The sequence below is a fragment of the Sinocyclocheilus anshuiensis genome, unplaced genomic scaffold (assembly GCF_001515605.1).
Source record: "Sinocyclocheilus anshuiensis isolate Anshui unplaced genomic scaffold, SAMN03320099.WGS_v1.1 scaffold627, whole genome shotgun sequence".
NCBI classification, from domain to species: domain Eukaryota; kingdom Metazoa; phylum Chordata; class Actinopteri; order Cypriniformes; family Cyprinidae; genus Sinocyclocheilus; species Sinocyclocheilus anshuiensis.
Genome location: NW_015549703.1, coordinates 2,957,171 through 2,977,872, shown reverse-complemented (window position 1 = coordinate 2,977,872; position 20,702 = coordinate 2,957,171). Strand labels below are relative to the sequence as shown.

Below are 20,702 nucleotides of genomic sequence, written 5' to 3'. Positions count from 1 at the left end.
TAAAATATTAAGTTGAATATTATAATTAAATAGACTCAATATTCATGATGATATCTATGAATACTCCAGATTTTATAAGACAAATTTATTATTAAAGATTTTCCATGAGAAAGCAAGAATCCCAAAATTAAAATGTGCCCCTCAAGATAGATGTGTTCATAGAAGATGCCCAGAAAATGTAACGTGTATTTATTTTGTTGAAGCGATAGAGGGCATCATATCACTTCAGAAAAAGTTGGCAATGCAATCCTCCTATCCGCAGTACAAAAAGTCGATTAAAGGGGTCATATGATGCGATTTCAAGTTTTCCTTTTCTGTCTTTACATTTATTTTGAAAGATGAAGCTCGCGATTATGGTAAGGGGCGTTACATTTCCGACGAGTGCTTGCGGTGTTCGGCCAATCACAATGCACTGGGTCAGTTGGCCAATCAGAGCAGACTGCGCTTGTCGGAAGGAGGGACTTTGTAGAAAATGAAGCGTTTGAGAGAGGCGGGGCATAGGACATACAATAATGTACAGTATTTGAAAAATAATGTTTTTGAACATTAAAGCATGTCAACATATTGTTACACCAAATACACAAAATAATGATTTTTAAAAAAGCATCATATGACCCCTTTAATAACCTACTTAAATATACTGGCAAACAAAGTGACACTTGAGGGAATTTCTTACAAGTCTTAATCGTTGCAAAAGCGCCTGCATTATTTCATTAATCATTACAGAAACTGGTCTGAAATGAGTGACTATTAAAACATAAAGGTTTTGCTTTGTTAGTTAAATAATAATAATAGCTCGATGTGTAAACTGACGTGAAAACAAGTACTGGCAATTTATATTATGCTTCAATGTTTTATTATGCTTCTTGAAAGAAACCGATTTCTGTTGCGTTATGAAAACCCTGCAGTCTTGTGTTTTCACAATGAAAAGTTGATGTAAAATGGCTCGTACGTGTCACACACAGATCCAGCGGTCATGCTCGCTCGCTCTTTTTGGATTGATGCGGCTCTGTGAGCGTAACCTGTTTTAGCGCATAATCTCTCGCTCGCAGTTGGTCGAGCGTCCCACGTGGTTTGAAGTATAAAAAAGTTTCAGCGCGAGGTGCTTTAGTGTCGTGATTACACGAGAGAAAAGACCGAAGGACAACATCTCTCCCGAGGCTGAAGAAATACGCACGAACATACACAATTCACAACACTATTACTGAGAGAAGAGGAGCACGAGCTATTGACATTCGGTGAAAAGACAAAGAGTGACATTTTGTCTTCAAACAAGAAAGATTTTTTGACTACACTGACCTTTAAAGGAATACAAGATTAGTAACCGATTTGTTTTGATTGTTTACGCACGTCAATTTGTCAGTTCCCTTGGAGATGCGGAGACGTTTTCGCGCTTTTAACTAGCGTCAGTTAAGACTGAAGTTTTCGCGACTAGCCCTCATTATTACTGTGTGTTTACCGGGCGATAAAAACACACTTTCCGTGAACGTCTCACAAAAGTGACCGCGAGTATGATGATGAATGGACATCTGTCAAAGGAGGTTGTTGGAAGTACAACTCTGTCCTGTTTATAGGTCAAATTGTTTTACGGTAGGAATTCATGAACTGATTTGTTTGTTGAATGGACACGTTATTTAAGAAAATGAGTATTTCCATCCTCTCTGTAACCTGTTTAATGGCTTGCATACTCTCAGTTCAGTGTAGTCTGGGAGCTGAGACTGTGTCTCAGGAGTCTCAGTGTGCCTCTTGTGGACTCGGGCATCCGGATGATTCGGGGCGAATGGACACAGACTTTCTGGAGGCGGTTAAAAGGCACATATTGAACCGACTGCAGATGAGAGAGAGACCAAATATCACTCATCCCATTCCCAAAGCTGCCATGGTAACGGCGCTGCGCAAACTTCACGCGGGTAAAGTTCGGAAGGACGGGAGGTTTGAAATTCCCAACTTGGATGGACATGCTGCCCACAACGAGGTGCAAGAAGAAACGTCGGAAATAATCAGTTTCGCCGAGTCAGGTGTGTACAAGATCTAGAATATTCCATCTTCCAGAAATGTTGACATTATGTTGACAATCTGTTCGTTAAAAATAATGATATTTAAGCATATTTTATATTTTGCAACATCTGCATAATGTCACTACAGTTGAGCATAATTAAGTGTACAAGTACAAATTATTAACTTAAATTTCTGGAGTACATTTATTTTGGGGGGCGTGCAACGTTCATTTATCACAAAACATGTTTGGAATTCACAGAATGTACAAATATTACAAGTCAAATACTTAATTTACAGGTCAGATTGCCTACTTTGTTTCCAAAGTATTAGCATTGTGTCAGTAAACGATGACTACATTGTGTGACTTCAGTAAGCTGTGACATTCAGTGGGGTCTGATCCAATACCTATTGAGATGCTTCGCTGCCTACTGCCTTCATAGGCAGCATCCGAACAGAGAAGGGACTTCATAAATGAGTGGTTTGAAAAGCTTCACATATTTTCCAGTTCCATGTTTTGCACTATTTATGAGTATTTTTTAGATCTGAACGACATGTATATTATATGCACAATAAGGATTGATACTTTACGTTAGCAACATGGTAATGATGCCTTAATATTAAACAGGGGCTGACTTAAATTACAGTACAGGATATTACTGAATTGCCTTAAACAAGTGTTGCCGTTTTGCTTCAGTGGGTCTTTGAGGGTTAATGATACATCCTTGATCTGATACTTGTATTATGTAACTGGAGCAACTAGAACACATGACCCCCTCTTAACATATAATTAGATATGCTGACAGAAAATAAGTAATTTGTCAAATTATGACCTTTGCTAGGTGGGTGTTGAGGCAATTAAAATCTTAGAACTTCCCCGGGAACGCCAAGAGAGCATCAAAAACGTGGCAATCAAAGTATTACAGATAATTCGTTAATAAGAGGGCAAGAACATTATCACGCCTTTTAACAGACAATACAGCCATAAAATCTTTTGTTAAAACCAATAAAAACGAATGCCTTTTATTGAAGTGTATATTTCTTTGAAGTGACTACAGGTTTCCCATGGTCATGAACAAACTGGAAATATGAGGCCTGAAAAAAGTAATAGAAATATAATTAATGTAAATTCAAATTTTTTTTTTTTATATACAATACTTATGCAGCTACCCTGAACGCTATAGTAAGTCATGAAAATTCATTGGTCAAAAAGGATGGGAAGTGATGAAGCTCTGGGTTTCATTTTATTAACTAGTTTATCAATTATAAATCTATGGTACAGTTAAATTTGCAGGAGAACGTATGGAAATAAACATAGATAACATTCTGCACGTTTTTATTGATGTCATTAAGCAATCAAGTGTAAGTTTGTGTAACCCCTCTCTCCAGAGTCCTCACCGCCACACCTCGTTCTTGTTCCGAGTGGGTCTCGAACCCGGGTCTCCGGCATGGGAGGCGGACGCACTAACAAGGAGGCTAAAGACTACAGCCCCTAGCGTCAGTCGCTAGTGCGTCACTTGAGATCAGGGGAGTGAGGTTTACCTGCACAGCACTTATTCGCTGGCCTCCGTTACACTCACCCCGCTAGACCTCACTCCCATCCGGGTCACGGCACCAATGTAACCCCTCTCTCCCGGGTCCTCACTGCCACACCTCATTCTTGTTCCGAGTGGGTCTCGAACCCAGGTCTCCGGCATGGGAGGCGGACGCACTAACAAGGAGGCACAGCACAGCACTTACTCGCTGGCCTCCGTTACATTTGCATGAGCAAAATTACATTAATAGAAGAAATACATCTAGAATTTGGATGTAGAATATGGTCATGCAGAATAAGATATTAATATGTGCTAATAAGCAACTAGTTACCAGTGAATAGTGTTCCTTAATCCAGATTTAGACAATCATAATCTATCAGAATTATCAGGAAGGACAGTTGATGTGCAGATATGCAAACATTTTAATTGCTTTTCTATAGAATTTTCCAATATCTCGGTTTGACACACATTTAAGCTTGTAAAACTGGCTTCTTTATCTTCTAGTCTCGCACACTGTGCAGCCCAATTAGCTTGGACATTATCCAAACTTCTTGCTCCAATAAGAATGATCTGAACGCACTCATGACAGTGCGACAAAAGAAGGCAATTATTGAGAGAGTACTGTGCGTTCTTGCTAAACCCAATATGTCAACATTGGGAACAAAAACAACAAAAGAAAACAAAAGAAATCACTCAGAATAATGCATGAGACATTTGAGTCGTTGTGGGTGACAGAGAGGCTTGGGTGGGGGGGATGGCCTTCTTATATCCTACTCTGAAAATGCATTTCAAATATCAAAGCTCGATCAGGCCTCTTTGCAGTGTCCCCTATTATTCACGACACCTTTGAACCAGTGAGCAGCAATGCATCATGATACTGGCTCTCCGGACCCCCATCTGCCTCAAGGCCAGCTGGCACTAACCCCTCAAGTGAAGGCTGCCAGCCAGGGCATAGCATTAGAACAAACCTAGATCCATTCTGCTCAGAGGTACAAAAAGAGGAATTTGTGAGGTATGCAATGTGCAAATCACTGCAGCTGCAGGCAATTGGGTTGCCTCACGTGTTGCTTGCTCTTCCCTGCCGTTATGTGGTATGACCGCAAGCCAGAAGGTGGCTCCTATCTCGCTCCATGCTTTAGGAGAGCAATGAGAAGAGGGCTGCCAAGGTACAAGAGAGGACGGCTGCCAATTTCAGGTCTCTATTGACACTGTCCTATGGGCCATTTCAGAAGTATTTGGTGTCCCGTAGCCACAGGAGCGGAGCGGTAGATGCTCGCTTCTCATTTGTCAGTGTAACCATTCGGACTCCTTGAACTCTTCAGGACCAGTTCAGCACGAGGTATTAAGACTTCATTATTAGACATTATTCAGCGTGGCACAGTGTCCATAAGGTCAAAGAGCCAAATTGATCTCTTTAGAAAATCTTTGTTTTTTGACATTCGATCCAAGCAAGGAAATTAGAGCCTGTAGTGCTAACTGATTGTCAGACAATCAAAATCTAATCAGGCAGCATGCCATGGTCTTGATCTTATTGATCTTCGACAAGCAGTTCACATTAAGCATTTAAAGCATGAGAGCAATCTACAGAAACAAAGCTAACGCCCATTTTGTCAAAAGTGCATTTGCCCATGCTCTGTTTGACAGGATAACAAAATAAAAATTTCAGCAAACTAAAAATACCTAGACTGTATGCATGGCTGAAATGAATATTTGTCAGGTTGCATACCTTTGCACAGAGGAGAAGATAAAAGTTAAACAGCCACAGGGAACCACAGGATGCAGGAGAAGCAAGCAAGCTAAACAAACTCAAAATAGTCAGAAATAAAATCTTGATTTTGAAGCGTTCCACAAATCATTTATTATTATGCAAATATGTTGAAAGAATTCTGATGTAGGTAAGTGTTGATATTTATGGGGATAAAGTATGCCACCACACTGACAACATCTTGTCTACCTGTTCACACAGTCTTGGAAAATGCAGAGTGGACAAAGCCTTGTTTGACTAGATTCACTTTAAGCAGGAGCTGTTGAGACAAGTTCTGAAACACTTGAGCACATGGCCATACAAGTATATTTGTATCCAGTGGGCATATAAAGGCAGGTAATGAGGTAAAATGGCAGAGTAATCAGTTCAGTGAATGTGTTCCCTATCATCATAGGACATACTTGTTCACACCTGACACCTCTCCAGGGCTTGATTCTCTGTCACTGATGAACTTCGACTGTGTGTCTGCACTGTGGGATATAAAGGGCTGGGTTCCCAGCAAAACGAGTCTTGACAGCCTTGTTAAAAAACAGCACTGCTTGTCACCAGCATATGTGTTTGAATGCTGGTCTCAACTAGGCATCTTAACTAGCATAACCAGATTTTTTTGTCAAACACCTTCACCAGAAAACTCATGTAGGTTGATTCACCAGCTAACAATATTATACAGCTAGAATAACTATAACAACATTTTGAAAGTTGATAGCATACTGTATGATGCAGTTATTTACTGGTTGATTTGTAGCTTTGAACATGCTTTCAAGTCTTTTCAAGTCTAGAGAAAGTGCATATGTGACTACTACTGTATGTGAGTTCAGGCTGTCAACTGAAGAAGCCACCCTTTGTGGCAAGTTGTTGACATTAAACCAAACTAATCTGTTGGCAAACATGGTTTTACCATTTCAAAACCTGCCAATATTAAACAGCTCTGGCATTCCAGTCAGGATTACAGTGAATATGATTCATGTGCAACTTTCAGCATCTCAATTTCTAATTTTCTGGGTGGTCAAAAAAATCTTTACAATCAAATTACAACAGCAAAAAAGCTCTGTATCTTGGACTTTCTAAATACAATTCGGTACACAGTTGTATTTAGAAAGTGGCAGTGTGATGTAAATGCCTCATCATGTATCTCATTTGAAGGGCACACGCTCAATGCTAGGCTGTGCCACAGCAGTCTCCTAATACCTCTTGCAATGCATTGTGTTGTCAGTCTTTCGGCTCCAAAAGCTCTGGGTTTTCACAGTACTCCCTATGAACTCAATGAACCCCCTGGGGTAAGGCCCACGTCCGACCCCCCACCCTTCCACCTGGCCCAGCATCTTCAGCCCAAACCATGAGTCCAACTGGACTTACGCCCAGAACTGTGGCATCTAGTCTATCTGGAAAAGTTAAGTGGTTTATGTCAACGAATGTGGCCAAGGAGAGGTAGTCGTCAGCAGAATCACGACATGTTTGTGCTGAGAAAAGACATAAACAAGCTTCTTTTGTAAGAAAGGGTCGCTACTTGAGAATTAACAAACTTGTTTGGTTTCTTACAGACGATGTGACTCCATCAAAGTCCAGCCTCTACTTCCTGATTTCCAATGAGGGGAATCAGAACCTGTATGTGTTGCAGGCAAACCTGTGGCTGTACTTCAAGCTGTTGCCAGGTACTCAGGAGAAAGGACTGCGGCGGAAGGTGACAGTGAGGGTGCACTCCTATGAGCCCGGTGGGCAGAACGTGCACTGGCCCATGATGGAAAAGTGTGTGGAGTTGAAACGCAGTGGCTGGCACACCTTCCCCGTGTCCGAGGCCGTGCGGGAAATGTTTGCAAAAGGGGGTCGCCGACAAGACCTCGAAATTCACTGTGAGGGCTGCGAGGCTGCCAACGTTCTGCCCATCCTGGTGAACCCAAGCGATCCCTCACACCGTCCATTCCTGGTGGTCCGTGCCCAGCAGGCAGACAGCAAGCACCGCATCCGAAAGCGAGGCCTGGAGTGCGACGGCACCAATGGCGGTTTGTGCTGCCGACAGCAGTTTTACATTGACTTCCGGCTCATTGGCTGGAACGACTGGATCATCGCGCCAGCAGGGTACTACGGGAACTACTGTGAAGGCAGCTGCCCAGCTTACATGGCAGGTGTTCCGGGCTCTGCCTCATCATTTCATACGGCAGTAGTTAACCAGTACCGCATGAGAGGCATGAGTCCTGGTTCAGTCAACTCCTGCTGCATACCCACCAAACTCAGCACCATGTCCATGCTCTACTTTGATGACGAGTACAACATCGTCAAGCGTGACGTGCCTAACATGATCGTGGAGGAGTGTGGATGTGCCTGAGAAAAATCCACGTTAGGACATAATACGAAAGCAGTGACAGTCATATTTATGGTCTTTGTGAACCACATGCATATAGATTGTTAATATTTGTGCACTCACAAAGTACAATCACACACACGTTTGTGTGTGTGTGCATCAAGCAGTAGATCATCAGATGTATAACAGGTGGGTCCTTCTAATGAACAAAAAGGCTTTGGGATGATAAGGGAAAGGGAACACCAAATGGTTTATCTCTAGTTTGCCATTTCTAGACTTAAAAAAAATGGCCCAATACTTTCCTCTCCAACAGCAAAAAGGAGACAAACTGGTGTCACACTTTGACATAAGTACTTAGAGATTGTTGTACAAGTACTGACATATCTCCTACTTCAGAACACCAGCACTTCAACAGCTTAAGACAATATGACAAATCATTCCAGCTGATGTGGATAGTTCCAAATCAGTGTGTGTCATCTTCCCAGTCGTTCCCAGAGGCATTCCCACAGCAATGAATGTTGTCAGCGGCATTGTTAAATCCATTGTGAGGTTTCTACTCAAACTGTAAGCACCTCTGGACAAGAACATCTTGAAACTAAAACCACTTCTACCGTTCTACTAATATGTGCACTGCAGCAGACTGCATAACTAGATCTTGAGGTCTAACCGGTACAGCGCAAACTTAATTGCTTCCTTCATCTGCACACTTCAGTGGCTGACAAACGCTTGCAGCGGTGTGCGTTCCGCGGAGCTGCTTCCATTCTGTCCAGCTGGTTTACAGGGAGTACAGCACTTGCGAAAACTCTCGAAATGCACAATTTAAAGCACTTGCATATTGCAAAGCCTTCAAAAGGGTACATAGAGGTGGACCTACCCTTGCCCATAGTCCTTTTAATATAAAGTGCCGCACGAACTATGCAATGTATAATAATCCTGAACTATGTCAAACAAACTGAATTCTTCTTTCTGCTTGTCTTTAACTCTTTATCAATACTTGAAATGTGATCTTTCGCTTGCTTTCCAAAGCGGATGATTGTTACGATGTTTGCACTGAAAAGTTGCGGGATTAGTTAAAAAAAAAAGAAAACTGCCACTGAAAACGTTATTTTTGTAGTAAAACTGAATTTTCTGAAAAATGTATTGTACCTAATTAAGTGTACCAAAGAGGCCAATATTTTAGCTATTATAATAAGGTGGCAAGGCCATTCCAATATTTGTAAAATAATTATTGATACTTCTCAAGAGGCCTAATAATCAGGGTACAACATTATGGATTCCATTTGTAGCTCTGTCTAATTTTTTATACTATGTACAGCAAACCGATGAAACACAATCTCTTCCTGTCTTTAATTTTCCAGTCTTCTATTTAATAAGAGTTATTTCTTAGCTTGTTACAAAGTCATTTAGTTAAACACATGACATCTCTACAGATTATGTAAAATAAAAATATTCTTTCTTAAATATTTTGTAACTTTAAAATAAATTCTTACTTTGCATCCTTGTGAACAAGTTGCTTTTAAAAGTATCAAAACTATAACACAGATTTTTCACTGACAGTCCCACTCTTGCATGCATTTAAAAGAATATACAATTTATGGTCACTTTATTTTAAGGTCCAATTCCCATTATTAACTATGACTTTTGCCTCAATAAACTTCTAATTTGCTGCTTATTAATAGTTCTTAAATTTAAGTATTGTGTAGATTCGGTATGTAGAATATGGTCATGCAGAATGTGTGCTTTATAAGTACTAATAAATAGCCAATATGTGACCCCTGGACCACAAAACCAGTCTTAAGTCGCTTGGGTATATTTTTAGCATTAGCCAAAAAAACATTGTATGGGTCAAAATTTTCGATTTTTCTTTTATGCCAAAAATCATTAGGATATTAAGTAAATATCATGTTCCATGAAGATATTTTGTACATTTCTTACCGTAAATATATAAAAACTTAATTTTTGATTAATAATATGCATTGCGAACTTCATTTGGACAACTTTAAAGGCGATTTTCTCAGTATTTAGATTTTTTTGCACCCTCAGATTCTAGATTTTCAAATAGTTGTATCTTGGCTAAATATTGTCCTATCCTAACAAACCATACATCAATGGAAAGCTTATTTATTCAGATGATGTATAAATCTCAATTTCAAAAAATTGCCCCTTATGACTGGTTTTGTGATCCAGGGTCATATGTTAATAACAGGCATGCTAATAAGCAACTAGTTCATAGTGAGAATTGGTCCCTATACTAAAGTGTTACCCAATTTTTGTTTTCCAAGTTAGTCTGTATATGATTACAAGCCAGAGGAAGCAGTCTTGTAACCGCTGCAGTTCTATGCAGTGTTCTGCAAAGCCTGCAAAAGTGCTTGGTTAAGACAATGAGATGAACACAATACCTGCAACCTCACACAGAGATATCGATCGACAAACTGAGATAGCATCAGAATATATTTATATATACACTAGGTAACACGTCGAACATAAATGTAATGACTGTGCTCCATGGTTTCAATATTTGTCATTCTTAGTACATTCTTGGCTCGGAGGCAAGAGGGCTCATACTGCAAACATGTAGGCACAGAGACTGATTACATCAGAGTGGGTCCCCTGGAAGCACTATCAAAATTTACCTCCTTTTCTGAGCCCTAGAGGTATAGATGCAAAACACTAAGATCCCTTAGGCAAACAGAGCGAGCCAGGCCAGCGCACCTACCAACGGTTAGGGCGTTTCAGCCAAATCCTAGTACAACACTGCAAAACAAGTGCTTTCCAAAACATACCACATAACACAGATAATTACCTGAAGTGTTCCTGTCTTGCATCTGTCAAGAAAGGCAGATAAAGTGGTGTGAAAAATGACATGTTTGTAGAAGTCTTCTTTAAATGACAGCACAAGAATGATATGAGTCAGAAGTGACACCCACCTGTAACAAAAATAAATATTCCGGTTTTACTTTCTTAGTTATTGAGGTTGGTATGTGTATATATGTATTTGTTTGTGTAGGCAGGTGTTCGGGTGTGAGAAACGTACCAGACTTAAGGAAAGAAAGTCTCTGCAAGGTAGAGAGGTACAAGCAGAGCTGTCTCGTCATGTAGCGGAGTGTTAACGGTGCCGCCATGACTGCTGGAATGTTAATGACACCATAGCTACGCTGCAGGCAAACTTGTGAAGCCACACACATACAAGTTAAGAAAACACCTCAAACCATCTTGCATGACAAAACACATACAATACAATCTGTACACACCATCTGAGGTTAACCGGTGTCTTTATGGTGACTAAATCGAATGTAAAACAACATATAGACACATACTTGGCATAATTCGTCATTAAAACGGCAATTATTATAGGCAATAATTGCTTATAATTTCATAAGCCCACATATGGTTCTACTTGGTTCACATGCACTTGAAATCTATGCTGTTCCTTAGCAAGTGCAACAGAACAGAGTTTCTATGCTAATATATAGCACGCTTTTTTAAAACAAATATATATGCTATATAACACCATATTTATTAAAAGATATTAATACTTTTATTAAGCAATGGCGAATTAAAATGGTCAAATTACAGTAAAGGCTTTTGCATTGTTACAAAAATTTCTTTTGAACATCAAATAAACCTAAAAAAAAATTCATCACGGTTTCCACAATTGTTTTCAACATCAATAATAATTAGAAATGTTTATTGAGCATCAAATCAGCATACAGAATTAGAATGATTTCTGATTCTGAAGGACCATTGTGACGTTGAAGACTGGAGTAATGGCTGCTGAAAATTCATCTTTGCTATCACAGGAATAAATTACATTTTAAAATATATTATTTTAAATAGTAATAATATTTCACAACATTGCTATTTTAAATTGTAATAATATTTCACAATATTGCCGCCTTTATGGTATTTTTGATCAAATAAATGCAGCCTTGATAAGCATGAGAGATTTCTATCAAAAATTATAAAAATTATTGTACCAACCCCAAACTTTAAATGCTAGTGTATATTTTTTAAATACCTTTTATTATTCTGAAAATGTGAAAAACATGCAATTTATTATCACAGAAACTGCACTTACTGAGGAGCAGCATTTAGACTTTGAATGCATGTGAGACAAAAAGTATGCAGGCTTGAGAGAATCTAAACAAAACTAAAACTGATTATTCTTCCCCCTTTTTACATCAAGTTTAAATGCTGCTTGAAATGTTGACCCTAGAATTGACCTGCACAAGGCCTGTGAACTCTCAGAGGGGGATTACAGGCCCGGGTGAAAAGACTTGGGAACATGAAAGCATGCTGGAGTGGCCCAATGAGCAGAAAGTTCATTAATCTGGCAATCCTCCAACATCTGCACACCTATGCTATTGCAGACCTTTAAAAAAAACTAAATAGATTTTGATTTGGCCTTTAAAGCTCAAACCTGAATCTAAAATGGATAATTAAACAAAAAGATCATTCCCAACCATCACGGTCAAAGGAAACACATTTTACTCCACAGGGAAACAACCTAAGGTTTGTCACTCTGCACCTCCCTCCTCCCCTCTACATTGACCTCTTGACTCCTTGAGCACTAGCGTACATTCAAGCCCACAAAGATTCCATTTGTGCCTTGGTTCTACCTAGTACCGGCTGGGGGATCAGGGATCAACGAGGGTCATCTCTATAGGGAACCTAGGAGAGAGTCGCCACTGTGAAAGAGCTGATATTACAGTGTAAGGCATGAAAAGGGCACACAGTCAATCACCCCTTACCCTCTGTCTGGCAACCAAAACTCATTTCATATCCGTCACAGCCGAACACGATGTTGACGTTGGCTTTGCTCTGGCCATTGGCTGAGATAAACGAGGCTGCTTTGTGGCAGCATTCTGAAGGATGGGATTATTTTAACCTTTGGAGAACGGAAGAAAGACAGAAAGAAGACTTGTACTTGGGGAGTAATTCCACGCGCGTACGCCGCAGTTAAAAGCGGAGCCAAGAGCAAACAGCTGGCCTTTTGTTCAGCCACGCAGAGTTTCTCCTCGCATTCATGTGACGTGGTGCATGCAAGGACTGAAACCGCTGACGGTGATAGCGACAATGATGAGCACAAGTGAAACTGCAGCCCGGCTCTGCCTTCAAGTTCACAGACAAAGGCCTGCGACTCTCTGATCTCACAACACAAGGAAAATATGGGGGAAAATAAGGGCATATTTGGATCGCCGAGCACACTGTGTGTTTGTGAGAGGGGGAATTCCATTGGAGGGGATTTCAGGTGTGGTTGTACATTCATCGCAGGCCACTTTAAAGTGAGCCATCATGCCTGCGTGGCTCATCACGGCTGACTGATGGCTCATTATTTAGCAGGTGCCTCATTGTTTTCCATTGTTCGGCTATGGGGGAATTTTATGATTCGACCAAAACAGCGATGCTGAGTGTGGGCGTCTCAAGATGCTGCCGTCTCCATCATGTATTGAAGAAAGAAGACCTTTGTGAGGAGAAACTGATGTCGGAAGAGACATGTAAGAGAGAAGGGCAGTGGAAAGAGTAGCGGAATGTTGCTCTTGGGTGACACGCCTATTGGTTAAAAGGAAGCTAGAAACAAAGACACAAAGAGAGAAGGCAACCTGATCAGATGAAAAGATACACACAGGCTTGACATGCTCTTCTATGCTAATGGATGTGGAGCGAGTCAAATATACAAGATACATACCGAGGGAATGTTCCATATGGAAGGGAATATTAGGCATTGTGTCATCAAAATGTGTCCCGAGACATATATAAGCCTGCATATTTGACAGGTCAACTATGCACTTTCTTTCCCATGGATGAAGCCTCATTCATAAAGGCCTGAGCTGTGAATTATAAATGAAGCGTTGACTGACCTAAACTGAATGAATCCCTGAATCTTTGGCTGAACCTCTCACATAGGACAGGTTACAGTGCCTCCAAGATTATTCTACACTATGTTGCATTGTACACAGGACTGCATGAATTTCATTATTAATTTGTCAGGTCTGTGCGCCACTATAAAACGCAATTCTATAGATACAGTTAGCAACAAGGTCCTGCCCACTCCTATAGGGAGATAATTAACCTTGGCTTCCATAGTTACACATTCATTCCTACAAATAAAATGTAAGAAATATTTGATCAATTTAGCTGTTTTTATTACGAAAGACATGCAGAAAATCTTTTTTTTTTTTTTTTTTGCACTTCAGACAAAGCTAAAAACATATAAATGATTGTTTGTTCACATGCAAACCTGTGAAAAAGAAGCCAAAGATAAGCATACAATGTGTGAAGATGTGGAACCCTAATGTACATCTAAACATGGGCAGGATCTATATCAAAGACAAAAATAAATAAACATTAAAACTGATTTATATGTCACAAAATAAATGCAGCAAAAATCAAAATGCAGATAATAGTATTCATATCTGGGACAATCACTTCAAATTATCTTTATAAATGTCTGTCTGGACAACACTTCACTCAGTTAATATCCATTTTTTTGTTTTTTAATTAAATCGGTTTAGATTTTGAATCTTTCTTTGAAGTGTGAGAATTGCAACAGGTTTTCAGGCTGTTTTTCATTGTAAAATTCATTTGATATTTCATTACCTCGTAGAATATAGGATGGTAACAGGCCTACATTTTAAACCTTGCCAATAGTTGATGTGTTGCAAATTGTATCAATAAACAAAACACATCTGAAAATAGCGGAAAAGTACAAGTCTCAAGTAGCCAAACATAAATACGCTTTGTAGTAAGCGCGTCCAACAAACTTGCAGTTAAACGCAACTTGCCTTGCACTTTGACAGATTTGCTGTTTTAATGCATTTGAAACATGTTTTCCACAGCACCCAACTTACATATTATGGCTATATCTGTAAATGTTCGGATTCCATGCATGTATTTACTTTTTGCATCTGTCGTTCTGGCAACAACCGACAAACTAAAAACCGACAAACTTCAGTGACTTCATTGAACGAGCATGAGGGCGCATACGAATGCACATCAAAAAGACGGTGTGCGATAATTCCGACTGCAATACTGATTTAGCTAAGGAATTAGTTGTTAGACTCGACATTTGCAATGTAATGAAAACAAGATATGAAATAACAGGATTTTTCTTGGTTGCTGCTTTAAATAATCAACAATAATCATTAGTTGCATCCCTAACAGCAAGGCATCAGCAAAGCCATATCATGACTGTTGACACGTAGTAAGCACGAGGAACATTTTCTGCCAAGTTGGAGATATGAACAATGTTAAAAGAACGTTTATTTTCTTCCATTCTCGGATTCAACACACAAAACGATAAAACCAAAAAGATGTTTATTGGACAGGAGCGAGCGACCCAAGGACAGCACGGCATCAAAGAATAGAGAGCTGGACTTCTGCGGGACTAGATATCCGTCAGACTTTGGGCTTTCCCTCGGGGTACAACTCAAGTCAAAGGCTACGGTTATCACCCGATTCAAATAAATTTCACAGAGTGCTGAGTCAAAGAGGGAATGAGAGCCACACACAGCGATGCCTCTGATGATGATGCCTTGGCTCGAGATACCATCTTAAGTTTTTCCACTCTCAAAGGCTGCTCTATGTGAGATTGGAAGCTTGCCCGTAATCTACCACCAGGTAAGTCAACCCAACAAAAGCCTCTGTTTTAATATGGATCCCATTGTGTGATTTAATGTAAATACTTTGATTGATGACATTTTCAGGTGCATACTGAACATTCCAGAGTCCTGTGCCAGAACCATACCACAGGTAACTATTTAATGGGGGCAAAACAGAAACAGGAATGTTGTGAAGAGGGTATATGTGCAACAAAACAAGAGAACAGTTTCTATTTAGGAAATGTTTACCTTTGAATGTTACATTGCTCAAGTGCGCTTAACTGAGGTAATGACCATGGATTCCACACATCTTACCTAATGCACTTAAGCACTGAATAATCCCTCAGTTATCTCAGTCACTTCCTCATGTTGACCACAGTTATCAGCTGATGTGAGAGCCAGCGGTCAGGTGGCCGAGTACCAGGCCAGAGTCGAGATTAGATTGGGAAGTTGGACAGCTGTTTGCATCCTGAGAGCCAATGAGAAAGATATGCAGTGTGTGCTTTGAGAGCAGCAGGCCTTTTCCTGTATTATCGGTGCTGACACAGAGACACTGTTGCTGCTGTAATGTGTGTGTGAGTGTGAGAGGAGCCAGACATGGTATCTATCTGATGCAATGTTATGTTTAGGGTGGAGTGAGCCTTTGGGATATGTGGATTGCAGGTAGGGAAACCTCTAGGATGTTAAAATAGCAACTGCAATACATACATACACTCATGCTTTTGCACGTTAATTAGTGATGAACAACATTTAAGGTATTTAGCAGATGTTCTTTTAAAGAGTACAGTGACCAGATGTCCCAGGACTGAATCAGAATTGAATTAAGAATGTCTTTTAAATTATAATTCAGTTCCAGAATTCCTAAATGTAAATTATGGTAGTACAATGAATTAGGGGTGTGCGATATTGACAAAAAATAATATCTCGATATTTTCTGGGATTTTATCGATGACGATAATTAGACAATATTTTGCTGAGTGTGTTATTGTGCTGGTACCTTAAGGACTGCCGAAGACAGCTGACTCATAATGTTTTTAATATTCTTCATATTCTGTGTGGTGGTCAGTTCTGGTGGATGGATGGAGGGAGGGAGGGATGGAGGGATGGACGGATGGATGGACGGATGGAGGGATGATGGATGAATGGCACCCACCCATTCATCCATCCATCCCTCCATCCGGATGGATGGATGGATGAATGAATCGATGGGTGGAAGGATGGGTAGCTGGATGGGTGAATGGATGGATGTTTGGATTAATGTTTGGATGGATGGGTGGCTGGATGGATGAGTCTTCTTATCATTATTTTAGTGAATGGACACCTCCTGTGTCCCAGTGTGAGACTTAAAAAATCTGGTCACCAAGATCCAGAGCAATTTACTAAACAAATATAAATGTCCAAAATCTATGCTTTAGCTTCTAGCCAAATCATCATATCATCAACAAATCATCAATCAAAAAAAAAAAAAAGTGTGTTTGTATCCACTAATACTATACCTCTCTGTTTTGCTTTCTAAAGCCAGTCACTCAGACCGTGATAGGAAACCTCTGAGTGAGTGAGTGAGTGAGTGAGTCAGTCTCACAGAGAAGGGTGGATGACTCGTCACAACAGATGTTCAGCTGTCCAGTTGTAAACATGAAGACTCTGGCAACAACAACGGAGATAAGGGAAGGAATGGAGCTTTCCAAAAGTCCCATAACTCACCAACAGGATTTACTCATCCCTGCGCCACCAGACCATAGAGAGTGCCTGTGAAGAACTCTAACCACTAACTGACCATATCGACCAAGGTTTCCATATTGTATGTATGCTTTCATTATTGCTTACTTGGAAGATTATATCATTATATCCCTGAATATGGAACATTGTGGCTTCTTTTTACTTTCACTAAGTAACAAACAGTAAGATGTACAGAACAAATGCAGACACTTTGCTCTAGGACGGAATGTCACGTTTACAGCAGGGATAAATCAAACTTATGACTAATGACATTTTAAAGGCAGGAACACTAAGACACAAGTAAACAAATCACCTTTTTTTTCTGAAATAAATTTTGCAGACATCTTTATGAAAATATGGACAAGCTCACAAGACTTAAAAACAAGATTCCAGAAAAAAATTATGAAGAAAGAGGCACTGGCTCCTAAAATAAAATATTGACAAAATATAAAAAAATAAAAATAATGTTTTTTGTATTTTTTTAGTAGAAAAAAAATGACAAAATCACTCAAGGGGTGATGAAGGAATGTTTAGTATATATATAGTATATATAATTACTATATACACTCTAGTAATCTTAGTTGTGTTTATGCCATAGAAATAGCACTGTTTTCTAAGAATATTTCTGTTTTAAATATGCATTTTTAAGTACACACTGCCATTCACTGTAAAAAAATGATTTTCTTAAGTTGTAAATGAGACAACGATTTTTGGAGTAGGCCTACTGTTTTCTACTTTCACATTTAACTCAATGTGTTACTTGTTGTTTCTTTGAAATTATTTGTGGAATTTACTAGCAATTTCTGATATAAAACGGTTTCTATACCCATTGCTTTTCAGCGTATGAACAACCTGTCACTACATAGACCATTGTAAGTGTCGCAAACCTGAAGAACAGTTCATTTTGAATCGGACATAACTAAAAAAAAATGACTGGTGGAGGAGGGAGTCACAGTTGTAAACTCAATAACAGCTCTGAACAAATCACTGAGTTTCTGATTCAAATTGTGAACAAATTTGCATGTTTAATTAATGTTGTTCGTGAATCTTTCTACCAACTCATTAAAAGAACCGATACTTAAGGGTCATTTGTAAATCAAAAAACACTATGTTCATTGTTGCATGAAAAAAACAACAACAACACTGGCTTAAATAGTTATTGCCAATATATTGTTATTTCCAATATATACATATATATTTATATATATCTTATAATATATATCTTCAAAGAGGATATCTAAACACTCCACTGTCTGATTGATAATTTTAGAACATTGTCCTACCTAAAATTCACGCCATGGTTCAGTCAATATTGGGCCACTCAAACTAACAGAAATGTTAAAGCACCAGAGAGCCAGTCTGCAAATTAATCTAATAACAATTTACATCCAAATAGTTCCATAATCTTTTTGACTTTTAGGATTTTGATGACCATATTCAAGCACAACTGCACATTATATCTCCAGTCATCTTGGTACACAGTGCTCAACAAACCCCCAGCACTTACAAAAACGTCTAGCTTGTTTACTTATAGGGCATGTAAAGAAGAAAGTGAAGGCTGGAATTTGCTCCAGCACCTGAAGATTAGCTCAGCATTCCTGACTGGGGCTGATGCCGGAATGGTGCAGCCATCCTGCCCTGATCCGTAAAAAAAAGGCTCAGACAGGACCCTGTGCCTGCTGTTGCATGTTCACTTCAGGTATGGTGAAGGGCAGAACGTACGGCACTTCTCAGGGTCAAGGCCCCTGTGTGCATTTGACTAATCTCTTGGCATGAGTGATTCCATCAGTCAAGAAGGCAGCCGTCTGGGCCTACTGCACGGTGCATTTCATTAAAGGGCTTATACAAGCTTGTGGTGGGAATGCCGAATAATTTCACCCGCTTATGAGGATTTTCCTTTACTTTAAATACATTTGTTTGATTTCTCTGAGGTCACATTCCTTTGAAATTCTTCAGTAAGTCCATTTCATAGCTGAGAATGTTGGCTGTAAAAGGATGCCGTTTTCTGGCTCTATACAATGGCATGAATGAAGAGATTCATTTATTTCCAATGAACTGTGTAAATATTACCTACTGTGTTATGCCTTTACTCCACCACAAAGTAATCGATACTTCAAGAACTCTTTGACGTTTTTGTACAACTTTGTAAACCAAATCAACAGCTCTCAGATCCTCAACATAGTTTCCCAGATTTAGATCCAAAAAAGTTTCAAATCCATCAATACTGAGACAATCTACACAAGATGATGACGTCACTTTTCATGTTTTTGAAAAGTAACCAATTATTTTATAGATAGATAGATAGATAGATAGATAGATAGAGACCAATAAAACTTTTTTGAAAGTCTCTTATGCTCACCAAAGCTGCATTTATTTGAACGAAAATACAGTAAAAATATTGTAAAATATTATTAAAGTTCAGAATAACAGCTTTCTATATACATTTTAAAATGACATTTATTCCTGTTATGATGACAAAGCTGCATTTTCAGCAGCCATTACTCCAGTCTTCAGAAATCATTTTAATAATCTGATTTGTTGATCAATAATCATTTATTATAATGATCAATTCTGAAAACAGTTGCTTAATACAGTATTTTTTCTTATTATCAATGTTGAAAACGGTTGTTTCATATTTTTTTTCAAAAGAACACCATTTATTTGAAAGATTTTTTTTGTAACTACTTATAATATTATTTACTGTCACTTTTGATCAATTTAATGCGTCCTTGCTAAATAAAGGTATTAATGACGTTTTAAACAGTATTAAACAGATTCTTTTGAAATTTGTTCTAAAACATGTTAGTTGTCTATAATCTGGCTGTCTTCACTACTTTCAAGTTGAATCAGCGTCAGTGGCTGAATGTGTTGACACTTTCCAGGGTCGAGGTCTAGATATCTCAGACAAATAAACAAACACAGAACAGACCCTCCACAGCTGATGTCAGACAGGGCACTTCCTCTGTAAATGTCTCTCCATTTCATCCCTCCTCACTAACTGTTACTGTCTCCCAGCAGCAAACCATAACTCAGCCAAACCAAAAACACAATTAGAAGATAAGACACACTCAGTATCAGATCTACATCAAAGTGTTACATGCATACTAAGACCATGAAAGAGTCATGAAACAATACCATAACAACAATCAATGACATGATAGCAAGCCTTTGTCAGATTTGCCATGACATTATACCACAGGTATGCATACAAATTCTGCAAAAACAAACCATACGCAAAACTGCCTACATAGGACTGTTGATAATATCTAACTTAGGGCAAACCTACAACACTCACACTTTACAGTTTTACAGCCAGAAATGAATTGATTCTCCAAATTCCAAATCATTTTAAATATAAAACAACTTCCTTATGAGCATGAACCAGTGCGGAAGAAATATTTGCTGGAAATATTTCAATATCTGTCAATACACAGTGCTCAGGATTCCCAGAAGCCTTCCATTACAATCCCTTACACTTCACTGACTCAGAAAACATAACCATAATTGATAGATTTTGCTTTTCTCGGTTAAGAGGGTGTCCCATCTGTGTCAAACAGTGCTTTTTTGTCAAATGAGTGAAAAAGAAGGGCAAGTTAGGACCAAACAAAGAGCAATTTAGGTACAACGCAAGATGGCATGGATAAAACCGCATGTACACAAACCTAAATGTGAGCTTGTGTAGAAAGAAAAGTGCAACTTAAGAGAAAGCCTGTGAGGTTTGGTAAATTGAATGTGAGGGGGGAAAAGGGAGAAGTTGAATTGAACACCGGTCCTAAAAGGCCATCCTT

At 39.1% G+C, this 20,702-nt stretch overlaps 1 protein-coding gene across 2 annotated transcripts; it reads left to right on the top strand.

Moving 5' to 3' along the window:
- Window positions 1-1,115: 1,115 nt before the first annotated feature.
- LOC107660647 (inhibin beta B chain-like) lies at window positions 1,116-9,053 on the top strand. 2 transcript variants are annotated; one of them, XM_016450034.1, is made up of 3 exons: window positions 1,116-1,590; window positions 1,695-2,018; window positions 6,837-9,053. In XM_016450034.1, exons 2-3 carry the CDS (start codon window positions 1,781-1,783, stop codon window positions 7,616-7,618), a joined length of 1,020 nt encoding a protein of 339 aa, XP_016305520.1. In that variant the 5' UTR covers window positions 1,116-1,590; window positions 1,695-1,780; the 3' UTR covers window positions 7,619-9,053. The 2 variants fall into 2 exon arrangements, with proteins under 2 accessions (XP_016305520.1, XP_016305519.1); XM_016450033.1 differs by having other exon boundaries at window positions 1,116-2,018.
- Window positions 9,054-20,702: the final 11,649 nt, after the last annotated feature.

Coding starts and splice junctions, on each gene's coding strand:
- LOC107660647 (XM_016450033.1), top strand. CDS start 1,622: ATGGACACGTTATTTAAGAAAATGAGTATTTCCATCCTCTCTGTAACC. Junction 2,019..6,836: donor AATCAGTTTCGCCGAGTCAG/GTGTGTACAAGA, acceptor GGTTTCTTACAG/ACGATGTGACTCCATCAAAG.